The sequence below is a fragment of the Harmonia axyridis genome, chromosome 1 (assembly GCF_914767665.1).
Source record: "Harmonia axyridis chromosome 1, icHarAxyr1.1, whole genome shotgun sequence".
Classification (NCBI taxonomy): Eukaryota; Metazoa; Arthropoda; class Insecta; order Coleoptera; family Coccinellidae; genus Harmonia; species Harmonia axyridis.
Genome location: NC_059501.1, coordinates 5015087 through 5032772, shown reverse-complemented (window position 1 = coordinate 5032772; position 17686 = coordinate 5015087). Strand labels below are relative to the sequence as shown.

Sequence of the window (17686 nt, the reverse complement as noted above, 5' to 3'; positions counted from 1 at the left end):
AGATCGCGGTCTGTTTCAGATGGCGCATACATCGTTTACCTTTGACATTTCTCTCAATTCTCGACTCTTGAGAACCAAGGGCGTAGATCTTTTTTCTTGGGGGGGTATAATCGAAAAAAAATTTTTGACGATAACCTTTACTCATATCTGCAATGTTAGAATAAGAAGTTTGATAACGAGGTTTGAACCAAATTACTCGAAATCATTTTTTTTTATTACTAATTCGGTTGTTCTTACCTTATACTGGGTGTTCTCAAATTAGAGTTACGAAGGAAAATGAGAAATTACTTGGATAATTTTGAGAAAAAAAAGTTTCATGAATATTGCCCACATACGCTTTGCTTTCAATATACAGGTTGTTTCTAGTGTGTCGAATTTTTTGTGATGCTTATATCAGTTTATCAAATATTTATTAATCTTCGCTACAGATTGGGTGAATGAATACCAAAACTTATAATTAATGCATTCATTAGAGCCTACTAGCTGGATCTTGATAATAATTTGGATTTTCCTAAGGATTACTAGAGATTTTTTCTCGAAATATACACGACAAAACTATAACAAACCAAAAAGTGTAATACGGGACCAGAGTTTTTTCTTCATTTTTCTTTACTAACAGCCATTCACCAAAATATAGTTTTGGAGGAAGGAAGCAGTCATTCTTCCAGAAAAAATATCACCCTGTAGATTTGCATTCAAAATTAGCATATCACATGGTGAAAACTTTAAACTGGAATATCTATGGCCAATTCAAATTAAATATCTTGTGAAGGAAAGGTTAAACGAGAAAAAAACTTAAACTTTAACACATGTATCTCAAAACAAAATGTTTGGGGACTCATGTTATAGGACTTTTTTCCTTAAAATGATCCGGAAATCTGTCATTTTCTTGTATCTTCAATTTGGGAATACCGTGTAATTACTCCCAGTATCCCCCCATTTCTACGCTCTTGTCGAGAACTTTGAGTATAGAACAATAATATTTTATATTCTATGGTCTGTCATTATATTCGTTTTATTTGATTAAAAATTCGATATGAACTGAATTGTAATTTATTGTGAATGTTTGCAGTGTCTAAAATCAGTATTTCCTTTTCAAACGGCACCAGGCAGATAGCGGGAATTCGAAAATTTGTGTAGAGCGCCACCTTACAGAACTCTGGTTAAGCTGAACACCAAAGCAACAGGTGGATCTCTCGAAAAGTCTGAAACAAAATCGAATCATTGCACACACCAGGTATTCTATGCATCTTAATTCAAACGAGTGGGTTTTGTGGTTTTCCAAGTCAGGTAATAGAAGGATACTTTGGGTATCTTACAGACAAAAATTAGGAAAAGATATAATCAATATTTCCGTGATTACAAATCTGATCGGGTTGAGATTTTGGATGAATATAAAAAATAACAATGTCAAGCTTTCTACAAAATTTTGTGTTGATAGTTTCATCACAACTATAGAAAATTCAAGCTGAATATCAACAAAAAAAAAACCAAAACATCGACATGAGGTCAGAGCTCTCTTGGACCACATATCTACCCTTTTTTTTATTTCGTATGCAGCCATTCCGTATAATATTCATGAATTAAATTAATCCACCGAAAACGTAAAATTGGGGTTTTCCCATTTTCCCCATTTTCATGACTAAGTCGAGCTGTCTCTGTTTGTCGTAAACGAGGTTAGAGATCTGTTGGTAATAAACGTTGATATTTTTTTTCTGGTGCCAGTCTGCCAGTAAAACTTACGTACAGGATGGTAGTTGAGTAAAGCACATCAACTTTGAGGGTTCTTTGTTTCCAAGATAGAAAAGTCATAAGGTGAAATGTACGTGAGTGTGTTCTCACCACTTTACTCTATTGTTGATTATATCCAGATCTCATTTGATTAAAAAAAAACATTTAATTAACACCAATGTGTAGTTTTTGAACTTGAGATAGTCAATTTTAAAATTCGAATAACATTTTCAAAATTAAAGGGATTATTATTTCGTGTTTCAATTACATATCAATATAAAACAATTGTGATGGATATGTTACAATAGGACTTGAATTTGGTCATCGTTTCGAAATCCCAATTAAAACATACAAAAATTTTAACATGAAACATATTGTATTCTGTATCATTAATGTACATATGTTGTCAATTTTAATTTAATTCTCCAAGTTTTCCGAAGGATTGATACAATTTTGAATAATTATAATGACAACACTTTGTGTTATTTTTGATATTTCTTATGACATTTGTGTTGTTGGGTTATGTTATTTACATAATCATTGAAAGATACACTTTAACATCGTCTAGAGATTATTGAATTGTTCCAAAGTCGTTCATAAATTCTTCCTAAATTTCTTTCAGTACCTATTCACAAATAAGCACTGATTTAAACATTTCTAAACGTTTTTGGAGCGTGTATCCTTCCATGATAAAATGGCATAACAAACAGAACGCAAATGACATGAGAAATGTCAAAAAATAATACGCAGTGTTACCATGATGACTATTTCATTTATATAATTCCTATTGAAAACCCCTTTAGTAATAGACACAAAGACCGTGAAATTGAACCTTATTTGAAAAACTTCAGTGCAACAAAGTGGACAATGAATCATCCTACGATCCTTAGGGAACGCATTACGCAGCTTGATGAGTCAACCAATGGGCGTATTTTCTAAATGTAGGAAAATTGCATAGCAAAAAAAAATCGTTAAATCTACGATATGAATAACACGTAGACGTGGTAAATAGCATGGTGTGTTTTTGTTTTGGCTTTATCGTGTGATTAACGACCTTGTACGTACTAAGTTTTACTAGCAGACTGGCACCAGAAGGAAAATATCCAATGTTTATTTTCAACAAGAGTTCAGCTCTCCTCTGCGATAAAAATAGACGGGGTGTTAGATATATTTGAGTAAGAACTTTATGGGGTGATAGTTTGGGGGAATTCCAAGACGAAAAGTTCATATAAACATAGGCCAGTAAACGTATAGTTTTCGTAATACTGTGTGTTCAATTGTAACAATGAGAAAATCATGAGTTCTTGCGCGCTTGTTAAAATTCTCATTATTGTAATTTTTTTAATTGCAGCATGAACCTTCAAACCCTCATAATCCGTTTTTTTCCTTTTCTAGAGGCTGTTTTTTTTAGAGCTATAGAACTTTAAATTGCAATAAAACAATGATGGATTATTCGATTGACATGAATTTTATTTATCCGCAAGATAATCTTGTGGCATTACATTTTAAATATGATTTCTGGCATATGACCGCCACGGCTGGCTCAGATGTACTCCAATTTGGACGTCCAATTTTCGATTACTTTTTCCAACATTTGTGGCCGTATATCGGTAATAACACGGCGAATGTTGTCTTCCAAATGGTCAAGGATTTGTGGCTTATCCGCATATACCAATAACTTTACATAGCCCCACAGAAAGTAGTCTAGCGGTGTTAAATCACAAGATCTTGGATGCCGATTCACAGGTCCAAAACGTGAAATTAGGCGGTCACCAAACGTGTCTTTCAATATATCGATTGTGGCACGAGCTGTGTGACATGTTGCGCCGTCTTGTTGGAACCACAGTTCCTGGACATCATGGTTGTTCAATTCAGGAATGAAAAAGTTAGTAATCATGGCTCTAAACCGATCACCATTGACTGTAACGTTCTAGCCATCATCGTTTTTTGAAGAAGTACGGACCAATGATTCCACCAGCCCATAAAGCGCACCAAATAGTCAGTTTTTCTGGATGTAACGGTGTTTCGACATACACTTGAGTATTAGCTTCACTCCAAATGCGGCAGTTTTATTTGTTGACGTAGCCATTCAACCAGAAGTGCGCTTCATCGCTAAACAAAATAAAATGGACGTAGTGCGCGATTCGTATTCCGCACAGAACCATTATTTTCGAAATAAATAATTGCACTTTTTCAAGCGTAGTTCAGGCGTTAGTCTATTCATGATGAATTGCCAGACCAAACTGAGAATAAATCACTTGACAGCTGTCAAATCGGTCGCAATCTTGAACAGTAATGCCAACTTAAAGTTATATACCTCGAAAAAAAAAACACCCGTTATATCATATGTAATTTATTTCAGCACTAAATCATCGAATAAGAAAGTTTTGCATTCAAATTTGCTCATTAAAAAAATAATTACTTATCAATTATTTTTTTTGTTTTCTTTGCATCTTGGAATTTCTTCAACTCACCGAGAAATTAGAAACAAATCAATGCATTATCTGAAAGATATTCTGCAGCTCAGAGGGTAATCACATTAGAAAGACTTGATTAACATTGAGCAACATTGCTGAATTCTTGTGTAACTTACTTTACCGATAAACTCCATCTACAAACAAAATTTCATGTAGATCTGACTAATGGATTCCAAGAATCTTCAAAAAATAATTATCTCCTAAGGATTTTGCACGAGCGTTCATTTCTGTATTTCACAACTGATTTCTGTATTTCAGTTCAATGTGATGGTTTTTTTTCAATTATCGAAAAAACAAAATTTCATTTAGTCAACTCCAGAAACATCGATTTGATTTTGCCCACTAGTTTTCAAGATCATTCTTGGCATAAAATTATACAAATTTCGTTAAAACGCCCAGAAAGATTTTCAAGTACAACACCAGAACTTTCTTCTGCGTCAATTACATATTAATTCATTCAATTCCATGCACACTAACGATCAATCAGATGAAAGTGCTTACATTGACATTGCAAATCATATCCGACCCTAATATCCACAAATTAATATATGATCTTTTGTTTTTGCCATAAATAAAAAAATCGAATCTGAATAAAATATGGAAATCAAGGAATCTTATGAATAATGGATTGACTTCGGAACTATATACCATAATACCATTGATCTCATGAATAAGAGAATGTTATCCAATACCACTTGTGTAAGTTTTCAATAGAATTCGATACCTTGTTCTCAGTTGGTTCCTTATTTCAACATCTCCAGCTAGAATGTTCCATTTGAGGAGGCTGGAAATATTGAATTTACCTGATTCCAACCCAACTACATATTCTCAAATTAGTCTAGGCACCTTCAGAAAATACTAAAACAATCAGTAGCACAAAAATTTTTATTCTTATCTATGTGAGAAATTAGTAACGTAGTTCTAGTAGAAAATTGTCAGTAGCGCCACCTATTGACTCCCTACAAAAAACTTGGCGAATGGCACGTTTTTCGTTCTTGTAATAATATTATTTCTGAGAAGTTTCAATTTATGCATGTATATTCAAAAAAATATGCAATTCCATTGGAACCTTGAAGTTGTTTGCGCATACTCAAGGCGTAACCTTTATCTAAAAGAACTGAATTTTGTACGAAATCACCTACGCTCAAAACTGAATATCCATTCCAAATTTCATCAAATTCGGATGAAAATTGTAAAAGTTAAAGCTGTTACAAGGATTGGTGGACACACAGACAGATATACACGAAACCAGTTATTCAAGACTCGGAAGCCATAATTCTATTAACGCCTGAAGAGTAATTAACCTGAATACCTATCTTGTTTAGGATCAACGATTCTTTTAGACAATTACGTCATCTGTGCATGTGAATACTTCTAAATTGAGCTTGAACAATTACAGGAATAAGATCAGAGTTTTAAGCTCCATGAAAGGCCAAACTGATATTATTTCTATCTGTAATTCCTATTATCTTCTGATATTGATCGTTTACATTCTAATAAACAGTTGAGTGCGTTGATTATTACTGATTAGAAAAGTAGATGATTATGTAGGTGAATCATCAGTTTGAGTTATAGCACCAGATGTGAATTCAAAGTGAATCCTGCATTATTTGCAAAAATCGTTGAGGCAACTAGATCAATTGGTTTTTTATAATTAATCTCAAAACTGAATTCTCTTCTCACTTTTCACTCATTTCTTGTTTTGTTTTCATTGAACGGGCATAATATAAGCAATGTGTCATTTTTCTAATTCGATCAAAAATGTACAGGATGTTTCCAAATTGAAGGTACAAATGAAAACCTTGGATAATTTTAAGAAAAAAATCATATGATTATCTATGGGCTCGCAAATGCTTTGTTTTCGAGATAAAGGATGTTTATTGATTATATTATTATAGGAATCTTAATGAATCATTGTCATAGATCGAGAAAATAAGCATCAAAAACTTATAATTACTTGATTCATCACACCTCACTAACTGGATTTTCCTGAGCATTTTCCGAGAATTGTTTGAATTTATCTTCTCGAAATCGGTTACAAATACCTACGACAAAAATACAAGAAAACAAAAAGTATATGTAGTACTAGGTAAGAGTTTCTTTTACATTTTGTAATTATCAGTGGCCCACCAAAAAGAAGTTCTGATAAAAAAAGCGGACACTATTCCAGAAAAAATATCGCCCTGTGGATTTTTGATCGAAATTGGGATATCACGTGATGTAAACTATAAACTGAAATATCTATGCCAAATTTCGGTTAAATATCTTGTGAAGTGCAGACGCTATGATTTTCTTTTTCTCAAAATTATTCGGGAAATATCTATTTTTCATTTTTTATACATGGTGTCTCTAAACTAGAGGTACCTTCAAACGAACATGGGATTTCTCATATAATTTAAAGAAAAAAGTTCTACGAACATACAACAATATCTTTCGAGATACAGGCTGTTAAATTTAATTCTTTTTTAAAGAATATTCATATGAATATATTTGAGTAATATGTGTTCTCACAGGTTAGGCTCAGGAGGTATTGGATGACAAGTTGTTTAATGCAAAACTTCATATAGATTTCGTTATCAGTACCAAGGAAAAATCGAAAAATATCTAATATATCAGTGGCAGCGTATCCGATCGAGTTGAAATTTTAGCTGTATTAATAGAATAAAAATTTCGAGCTTTGTTCAAAATTTCTTATCAGTAACTTGTTCAGAATCATAAAAATCCAATCAGAATATCGAAAAAAAAAAAATTAGGGTGGCACCTACGTGAAATCAGGAGCTTTTGAGCTCTCGTTCATTCAAGCGTCAATTGCATCTTTGAAGATCACATATATGCAGTTTCGTGGTCCCAAATTTCACATGAATTTTTTTTCGATATTCTGCTTGAACCTTTTATGGTTTTTTGAGTACTGCAATGCATTAAGAAACAATCTTTTATTTCAACCAACCTAGCAACATCTAATATCTCATTATCTGTTCATTTTGCGTGGTAAATCTTATCAAATTGCGTATTTCGTCCCCCTGTCAAGGATATTCATCGAATTTTTTTCAGAGATGCGAATCAAAAAAAGGTAAACAATGGACTTTTAAATCCTCATTTGCATACAGCCTTGCCAGTTCGATTGAATAATTGAATCAACCTACTAATTATGCAATTCGACCTATTTGTCCCCTATGTCTAATATTTCGCAAAAACTCGGCCCAGTTTTCTAAGAATCGCCGCGTGAGAAAGTTGTGATTTGCATTGGTTCGATTTTTATCTTCAGCATCCCCATGGATGATATGGTGGGTAAAACTTTTTTTTGCTCCGACCTTCCAAAATACTGCATGCTTCAAATTTTAGTTTGTTGTTGACTCTTTTATCGCAAAATTCAGCAATGCAGAAAGAAACATTAATATTAAAAAAATATAATAAAAATGTTTTTGGGGGGTCATTCGTTTCTAAACTTCAAAATGATATAGTCTCGAACTTTAGGATTTTCAGAACAATCGAAGCAATATAAGCATATACTTACAAATTAAAGCATATTTACATATTTCCTTTGATTTTTTTGCCTTCAAAATTCTTTGATTGTGTTTCAAGCTTGAAATATTACTGCGATATAGTCTGAATTTCATATAAATAGCTTTGATTGTTTCCCATACGTGGATATTTTTCGATTCCTGTATTATGGGTAAAAATTACAAATTCGTTTCAAAAATCTTATGGCCGGTACCGAGTTTTTCACCATAATTTGACCCCCCCCCCCCTTTAACTTTATTACTGAAAGAGGTACAAAGAAATGTTTTCTACAAAAGTTTCACGAAATCGACTAGTGTTTTTTTAAATTATTTCACAAAACGAAATATATACAGAGTGGGCAACATATTGATTGCAACTTCATTTTTTCAAATAGAACACCCTGTATATTTTTCTATATTTGACTAGCTCGATTTCGAATATATAACATATGTTTGGTCTATCTCTCTTATTCTGAGTACCACAGAGTTTCAAATTTTAAGAACCACCTGGCAAGCTAAGTAATCAGTTTTCAAGTGGAAGGCTGCGATAATTCAGGATGCCCTTTTTTGAGTTATCTCGTTGGCAACGATATATGACATACGTCTGTTATTGAAGGAAACTATTCATCGAATATGCACTACACAGAAGCGGAAAAATTTGAATTATTTTCACTTTATGTGAAGAACAATAAAAATAAGAAAGCTACAAGGAGAGAATAAATGAAGTTGCATCCAAATCATCCAATTCCAATTTATAGTGAAAAACGTATGACATATCGTTGCCAACGAGAGAAAAAAAGGCAATCTGAATTATCGCAGCCTACCACTTGAAAACTGATTACTTAGCATGCCAGGTAGTTCTTAAAATTTGAAACTCTGTGGTACTCAGAATTAGACAGATAGACCAAACATATGTTATATATTCGAAATCAGGGGAAAAAGATCTAGTCAAATATAGAAAAATATACAGGGTGTTCTATCTGAAAAAATGAAGTTGCAACCAATATGTTGCCCACTCTGTATGTATTTCGTTTTGTGAAATCATTTTAAAAAACACTAGTCGATTTCATGAAACTTTTGTAGAAAACATTTATTTGTACCTCTTTTAGTAACAAAGTTAAAGGTGGGGTCAAATTATGGTGAAAAACCCGGTACCTATATCTATATTCCATAAAAAAATTTTATACGAAAATCTTCGAACGGTTTTTTTTTTGTTTGTGGTTCAAATATTGTGAAAAGCGTTACAATTTGATTTAACCGCATATCAGAGTTCAATAAACCTTGTTGTTTGCGGTTATTTAGAAATAATCATGATGTGCTACTTGAGTACGATCCCGTCATGCTTGGATGCTTGTTTATCCGCTATTTCTCATTTTTCTTGCAATTCATGTTGCCCAGTTCGATTCCGTACAAATTGAGATGAAAAGAAATGCTGTGAATTTGGGAATAAAAAATATTCCAGGAAAACATTGACAATGTGTTGAAGAATAATAATTTCTTATGAATAATGAAGTTTCTAGAGCACTTGGTACTGCTATGTTTCAAATTTTATATTTGTCTCTCCAATTCGTATCTATCAAAGTCCAATAATTAATTGAAAATTAGAGAAAAGCATTAGGTGCTGCTTATTGATACGTCCAGTAGCATGGAATTTTGTGAGTTTACGAGAGAAAAATTCTAAAAAATAACAAAATCACAAATGATAATATGGGAATATGTTTCCAATTGTTTCCAACAAAGAGTATCGTTTCATTTTTAGTATGTAATGTAAAAATAAGACAGCTTCTCGGACTAATAAACATATATAGAGGGAGCATATGTCATTTTCAGTAAGCAAAATTTGTCCCCAACATGAACTATCAAATTTAACATGAATCGCGCTGAAATGGAAACATATCAGTGATTCAATATTTCACTTAATTCGAGAGTATCTACACAATTAACGCACTTCTTATGTCCATAGTGAATCAACGTTTCATATTAACTCAAAATATATTGAAATAAACATCTAAATATATCAGAAATTCAGAAAACAAACTTCAAGCGCGCCAAACGACGTGAAACAACGGATGAACCTAGGAGAGCAGTAGTTGCCAAACCTTGGATTTCAGCAGGAGGATACAGAAAATAATAAATATTCTGCATACAATAAATTCGAAAATTAGGAAAAATATCGGATTCCAAATATTCAAATTTGCATATTTAATCGGGAATCACTCAAATAAATATATTCCATTCCATATAATATACATTCAGAATGATATAGTAAAATTGTGGATTTGAAAATATATCACAATCCGACAACGTAATCTAACCATGTTGGAGTCATGTAAAAATTGCGTATACTCCCTCTATGTCTGTTTATCACTCTATGGGCAGCTTCAAAAAGGACAACTGCAACAAGTTAGTGAAAATTTTTATTGGAAAACCCTTTATAGTTTATAAGGTTTTTATAATTCTTCTGTCTGAATTTTCTCGGATAGTAAAAAAATGAAATTTTACATGAAGGTTCTTGAAATTGTTACATATAAATGCAGAATTTTCTCCAAACAAAATCGTATTTCGTAATTACAAGAATAACAAAATTTCGATTAATTCGGACATCTGAACCTACCCTGAAAATTTCAAGTCTCTAGGTTTCTCCGTTCGTGTTTATCCCTATAGATGAAAATGTTCAGTTCAAACTTATCCGATACCATTGGAACTATCAAACCGACAAAAACAGTAATCTAATCGAAAGTGTTGAAGGAGAAACAGTTTTCACCCATTTAAAAATACCATTGAACATATTCAAAGCATCGATCAACCCTGATAGAATCCATCGGCTTGAATTTAAACAAATGTAGGCGGAAGACACGTCTCAAGTACACAATACGTTCCTCTTCCCTATTCGTTGAACACTAATCATTAAAATCTTGTATTTAAATATTGAACCTCCACCAACAAAGGCCAGCAGCAGTCTTAGTTTCAAGTCCCCAAGTTCAAAGAAAACGAATATTTTGTTGGTAGCTGATCGATGATCTTCATTAAAATTATCGAGTCAAGGTTCCACTTTGACATATACATAATACAGGCCGGCAACTTTTCGCTAATTCCCAACTGCTCACCTTTTTTTTTAGAATGGTTGACCCGTGCTCAAGTTATGTAATTCTTTTCGAACGTGAAATCGTAAGCATGAATGTTTTTGGTGGATTCGTTATTGTTGATTAAATTTTTTTTAGAGGGATTGACGAAGGCTGGTAAACAGGAATTTCGTTGTTGCGTATGTTTGCTTCTGAGAAACGCCATGCTAGATATTAATTGTTCTATAAAAAAAATTATGTGAATTCCTTCACGTTTTTCGAGATAATCGACAATTCTAAACGAACAATAGATAGCTGTAATTTTTTCACATTGGTTTTCCAGCGGTGGTTCCCCGAACTGGTCGCTAAATCGTTTCGTAATATAGGAGAGTTGGTGTTTTTTAAATGGGACACCCTATATATGACTTGATTAAAATTATGAAATAGACACAAAATGAATTGAATCTCGAAATGAATGAAAAATATTTTTATACAGGGTGTTTCCAAATTAGACGTGAACATTAAAGGTGTTTTTTTTCGAGGTATATAACTTTAAGTTGGCATTACTGTTCAAGATAGCGACCGATTTAACAGGTGTCAAGTGATTTATTCTCAGTTTGGTTTAGCAATTCATCATGAATAGACCCACGCCTGAACAACGCTTGCAAATAGTGCAATTTTATTTCGAAAATAATGGTTCTGTGCGGAATGCGTATCGCGCACTACGTCCATTTTATTTTGTTTAGCGATGAAGCGCACTTCTGGTTGAATGGCTACGTCAACAAACAAAACTGCCGCATTTAGAGTGAAGCTAATCCTCAAGTGTATGTCGATACACCGTTACATCCAGAAAAACTGACTGTTTGACACGTTCTGCACCTGTGAATTGGCCTCCAAGATCTTGTGATTTAACACCGCTAGACTACTTTCTGTGGGGCTATGTAAAGTCATTGGTCTATGCGGATAAGCCACAAACCCTTGACCATTTGGAAGACAACATTCGCCGTGTTATTGCCGATATACGGCCACAAATGTTGGAAAAAGTCATCGAAAATTGGACGTCCAGATTGGACTACATCCGAGCCAGCCGTGGCGGTCATATGCCAGAAATCATATTTAAAATGTAATGCCACAAGATTTATAAAATTCATGTCAATCGAATAATCCATCGTTGTTTTATTGCAATTTAAAGTTCTTTAGCTCTAAAAAAAACACCCTTTATATATCATTAAAACAGACATTTATTCCGATGATCTATTATGAGTATCATAAAAACTATAAAAATTACTAAAAAAAATGTTTTAGAATTTTTTTCGAATATCCTGAACAAGAAACCAAGATGAAGCGAAATATTTGAAACATTTTTCAGATCTGCTTTCGCATATCTCATCTTTTCGAAAAATCTTTGAAGATTTTTCCTCTAGTTTTATAGATAGATGCTCTCAGCATCTCATTTGGGACACCCAGTACACTCTTCTCTGAAGATTTGAATATTTTTTCTTATAGTTCTCGAGATGCTTTTAGTGAGCATCGAATTTGGGACACCTGTACTCAATTTCAAGTGCAAATAGGCATATGAACAAACGTGCAAAAGCTCCCAATCTTACATCAGTGATTTTCTCGAATTTTCGATTTATTTACAGTTGTAGAATGACAACTATTTCCTGTTTCCAGAATCCTTGATAGTGACCTACTGAATAAAATGAATATTATACAATCGAGAAATCCATGAAATCATTAATTCACTCTGGTGAATAACATAATTGAAACATGCGTATCTTTACTTCCCTGGTTTCAGAAATTATTCGTTAAATTCAAATGAAGGAATATATTAACCACTCCTGAATGAGTTTTTGTGAATCTTTATATTATTGTTCGTTGTTCGGAAGTAATAAATCTTCATGTTAATAAATCTCGAATATGTTTTTTTTTCAATTGCCGGAAATCGTCTTATTTCTCAAGCTCAAATTCTTTTCTGAATCATTTTAATACAGGGTTTTTCAATAAGAGGTTTCATTTTGAATAGCTCGCTATCTGGAGAGCTGTATCTTTTGAAGCTGTCATATTTTGACATTTGACAATCAGAAATTACGCCATTACTTAAAATGGAACGATACACGCTTCAACAGCGCATTGAAATTGTTGAAATTCACTAGAAAAATTTTGTAGTCACAGTTGATGCTGAAGCATGAAAAGGATATGATGCTACAACCTTTACATTAGCCATGGCGGCCATTTGACTGATCGTTTTCCTTACTTTACTCTTTACAATTAAATGAACACTCATTGGTTCCTCTCGAAAGATACTAGTTTGAAAGCTTATTGAAAATTGTTTCACTGTTTCAGTAACTAGAAACTGATGACAAAGTAGAAGAAGAGTAAATTACAATAGTGAAATATTTTCACTAGAATGCAAATATGTACATATAAAATTTATAATATATCTGCAAATTTTGAATATAAGGAAATACAATTGTAATAGTAAGATTTTTCAAGCTGCAAGATATATCTTTTGGCACGATATTAAAATCTACTTTAATGAGGAGACATATGAAAACATAATTATTATGAAGTATTACAATTTAACACCACAAATACAAAACTAGTTGAAATAGATTCCTAATTTGATTATAAGTAAAAGTGAGGTGATAATTTATTCGAAGTCTTCGGACAATTATGAGAAACTTATAGTCAAATATTGAACAACCTTCAACATTCAAGTTGCATTTTTATGTTAATAAACTATCTGTGTTATTACCTAGATGTGAAACAATTCGTCGAAGATTTTACACAAAACTTGATTTCCATACCAATAGCACCAACATCCAAAACCATCAAATGGAGAAGTCAATAGTTTAAAAATTTATGGTCAATATCATTATACAAATCTCTTGATTACATGTTAATTAGTTTTCCAGGAATTATTTTTTAAATTTACTTCCTTGACCTTTCAACCTTTAAAATTTAAATGATCTTTTTTTGCAGAATTGTCTGTAGTTTTCGAATTGAGAAGATGTGGTCATTTGATTGATATCGTTTTCCATCGTTAATGGTATACCTTCCTTTTCACATTAAAAAAAAAACATCCATTGATTTCTCTTGAAAGATACTCGTTTTTTTCTTCAATATCAAAATGGAACTATTTATTTAGAAAACCCTTTATTTAAGTGGTACCATATTTGATCGAGTTGAAATTTGTGTATTTCTAAAACGGCAATTAATTTCTATGACCTTTTATAAGTGAAATATAAACCATAAAAATTACTGAAAAAAACGTCTTAGAACAGAAAGCAAAATATAGCGAAATATTTAAAACAGTAATTTTTTGGAAACATGCTGAAACTCGAAAATGAATCAAGATATTTACGAATTGATTTCTGATATCTCATTATTTTGAAAAGAGAGATCTCTAGTCCTTGAAGTTTCTTCTCCAAGTCTTATAGTTGTCGAGATGCTTTCTTTGAGCATCGAATTTGGGTAATCCATAGAGTAATAAACATAGATAGAGGGAGTATACGCAATTTTTACACGTCCCCAACATGGTTAGATTACGTTGTCGGATTGTGATATGTTTTGGAATCCACAATTTTACTATATCGTTATGAATGTATATTGTATTGAATAGAATATATTTGAGTGTTTACCGATAAAATATGCAAATGTGAATATTTGGAATCCGATATTTTTCCTAATTGTCGAATTTATTATAAGCAGAATATTTATTATTTTCTGCATCTACCTGCTGAAATCCAAGGTTTGGCAACTTTTGCTCTCCTAGTGTCATCGGTTGTTTCACGTCGTTTGGCGCGCTTGAAGTTTTTTTTCTGAATTCTTGATATATTTAGGTATTTATTTCAATATATTTTGAGTTAACATGAAACGTTGATTCACTATGGGACATAAGAATTGCGTTCTTTGTGGAGAAATTCGCGAATTGAGTAAAATATCGTATCACTGATATGTTTTCATTTGCGCGCGCTTCATGTCAAATTTGAAAGTTCATGTTGGGGACAAAATTTGCTCATTGCAAATGACATTTGCGCCCTTTATCTATGTTTATTACTTTGAGGGGTAATCAGAGAAACGTAAAATAAAAATTTTTGTGTTCTGTTAACATTCTGCTTATCGCCCAAACACATCGATTTCTACCTATATTTACAGAAAATAATCAGTTACATTTATTCAATTATGACAGAACGAGCGTACAAAAGTTTATGATCCGGAGAAAACAGAAAACACCTTGCGGATACAATAAGAACCACCTCATTACAATCAGATCCTTGATCGAATAATGCATTTTAGCGCCTCAAGATGAACTTGAAAGACTAATTGCTGTTACGCCGACGCCAATAAATTGATAGCATTTACACTTTTCTATCGCTAAGGTAACAAAGTTCAAGCTATTATCCCAGACGTGGATTGAGAAAAAACTCATTTACATCCTTCTAGTGCACCGCGATCAGTTAACTAGATGGAAATGTGTATGGTACCGGACTTTGGACCTGTGGTACGATTCACTCCTAGCCGGGTTTCACAAGAAAAACCAGCATGACTGAAATATCACATATAAAATTAATAGGAGGCTAATTAAGTTCCACTTCATGGCAGATTTTTCAACGACAAAAAAAGGCATTTTTTTTGTGTGAGATCTATTTATATCTTATCATTGATTATTGTTGATAATAAGGATAAACACTCGGATGACACTTATGATCCTATCATTTTAGTGTAACGTCAATTTGACCTGATCGTTAGAAACTTAAAAATGTTTTTTTTTTCTGGAGTCTAACAGGCCAATTGAAAAGTCCACGGTCTACCATAGTAAAACACTTTTTTTTGGCATAATTCTATTTTATTAGTCAACATAGTTGCATTCGAGGGCGATACAGCGATTATAGCAATCATCCAACTTTTCGATACCATTTTTCTAGTACGATTTGACTTTCGCTTAAAAATAGGCCTCAGTTTCGGCGATTACTTCTCCATTGGTGCTAAATTTCTTTCCACCGAGCTTTCTTTCGAGGTCTGAGAACAGGAAAAAGTCGCTGGGGGCCAGATCTGGCGAATACGGTGGATGCAGAAGCAATTCGAAGCCCAATTCATGCAATTTTGCCACGATTTTCGTTGATTTGTGACACAGCACATTGTTTTGATGAAACAGCACCTTTTTTTCTTCAAATGAGGCCTTTTTTTAACGATTTCATCCTTCAAACGATCCAATAACGCTATATAATAATCGCTGTTGATGGTCTGGCTCTTTTGGAGGTAATAAATGAATATTATACCTTGCGCATCCCAGAATAACCTTGCAATATGACTGTTGTGTTTTTCCTCGCTTTCGATTCGGTTTATCGTGTGCAGTCCACTCAGCTGACTCTCGATTTGATTCCGGAGGGAATTTATGGAGCTATGTTTCATATATTGTCACATATGGAGGTAAAAATTCAGGTTTATTGCACTCAAACAGCTCCAAACACTGCTCAGAATCATTAACACGTTGTTGCTTTTGATCGATTGTGTGCTCGCGCGGCACCCATTTTGCACACAGCTTTTTCATGTATAAATATTCGTGAATGATATGATGTACACGTTCAGATAATATCTTCACAATGTCTGCTGTCTCGATCAACTTCCCTTTACGGTCATTCAAAATTATTTTGTGAACGTTTTTTATTTTTTCGTCGGTGACAGTCTTTTTTGGACGTCCACTGCGTTCGCCGACTTCGGTGCTCATTTTATCTCGTTTAAACTTAGCATACCAATCAATGATGGTTGATTTTCCTGGTGCAGACCCCGGAAACTCTTCAAGCCAAGATTTTGATTCAAACGTCAACACAGACAATTTTTCGATGTGAATAACTCAATTCAGTTCTTTGATAACTGAAGTATTAACATTTTGTGATGAAAAAGATACGAATATAAAAATCACAGATGGCTAAACAAGGGGGACGCCGACAAAACGGATAGATAAAGGAAAATAATAAATCTCGGACATGGGCGTGCTCGTAGTACAATAAAAATAGGTAATCATCTCGAAAGCGATAATAAACTCATACACCGTAAAAGATTCCAATTTTTTGATGCCGTGTCGATTTTAAAGTAAAGTAAAAATGGTATTGGTTCATTTTATGGAAGAATTTTCAATCTTCGACTTTGAGACAATTCTGAAATTTTTATTTTGGAATTCTAGGGGGGAGGGTAATTACCCCAGTACCCCCTTCATTTCTACGCCCTTGATCGATGAATACTCGGATCACACTTATGATCCTCAATGAGATGATACTATTATTTTATTAATACAATACCTCCTCGGTGACCTGTCGATTTGACCTGATGATAAAAATCTTAGATAAGGTGGTGATTTTTTTTGAATCGACATACATCATTTATCAGCTTTAAATCAAACGATCAAAGTGAGATCTGACGGACATCGAAAAATCTTCTGATCTTCAAGTGATCACATCGTTCTCAGCCATTATTTCATTGAATGATGAAACTTTTCAAGGCACAATCTCAAATGAGTATACCTTTCACAATCTCTTATCTTTTCAAAATTTTTAAATAGAGTAAGCTGAAACTGTGAAGAGTGGAAAAATCCTTCAATTAGGAGTATATTGAAAATCGAATAGAATTGTGGGTAATAAACGTATAATTGATCATGAATCATTGCTATGTCATCGACCTTCTTTTCTGAACATTGTGTTTTGACGATTAGTGTTTTATTGAATTCTATAGTTATGAGTTATTTTATGCACGAGGTGGCCTTCCTACACCTTTTTTGATGTCCTTCACTCAAATTGCTGAAAGCATTCCAAAGGTAGTTGGATACAAGAGTTAAATTCTACTCGTGGAAAATTCTAATGAATTTTAGTCATGTAAATATTTTGAAATATTTTTCCGTTTTTTCAATCGTCTA

General features: G+C 33.1%; 1 protein-coding gene across 3 annotated transcripts in view; it reads left to right on the top strand.

Annotated features, from left to right (window-relative positions):
- Positions 1-17686, top strand: part of LOC123687722 (protein fem-1 homolog CG6966) — a 65078-nt gene that overhangs the window by 4880 nt on the left and 42512 nt on the right. Inside the window, exon 1 of one of the 3 annotated variants that reach the window (XM_045627060.1) lies at positions 7447-7492. The exons of 1 other annotated variant lie outside the window; for it this stretch is intronic. In XM_045627060.1, the coding sequence (XP_045483016.1) occupies positions 7481-7492 (12 nt within the window). In that variant the 5' untranslated portion in view covers positions 7447-7480. Of the gene's footprint in view, positions 1-7446; positions 7493-17536; positions 17588-17686 lie in introns of those variants that run through there. One more of the 3 variants, XM_045627059.1, reaches the window with a different exon arrangement.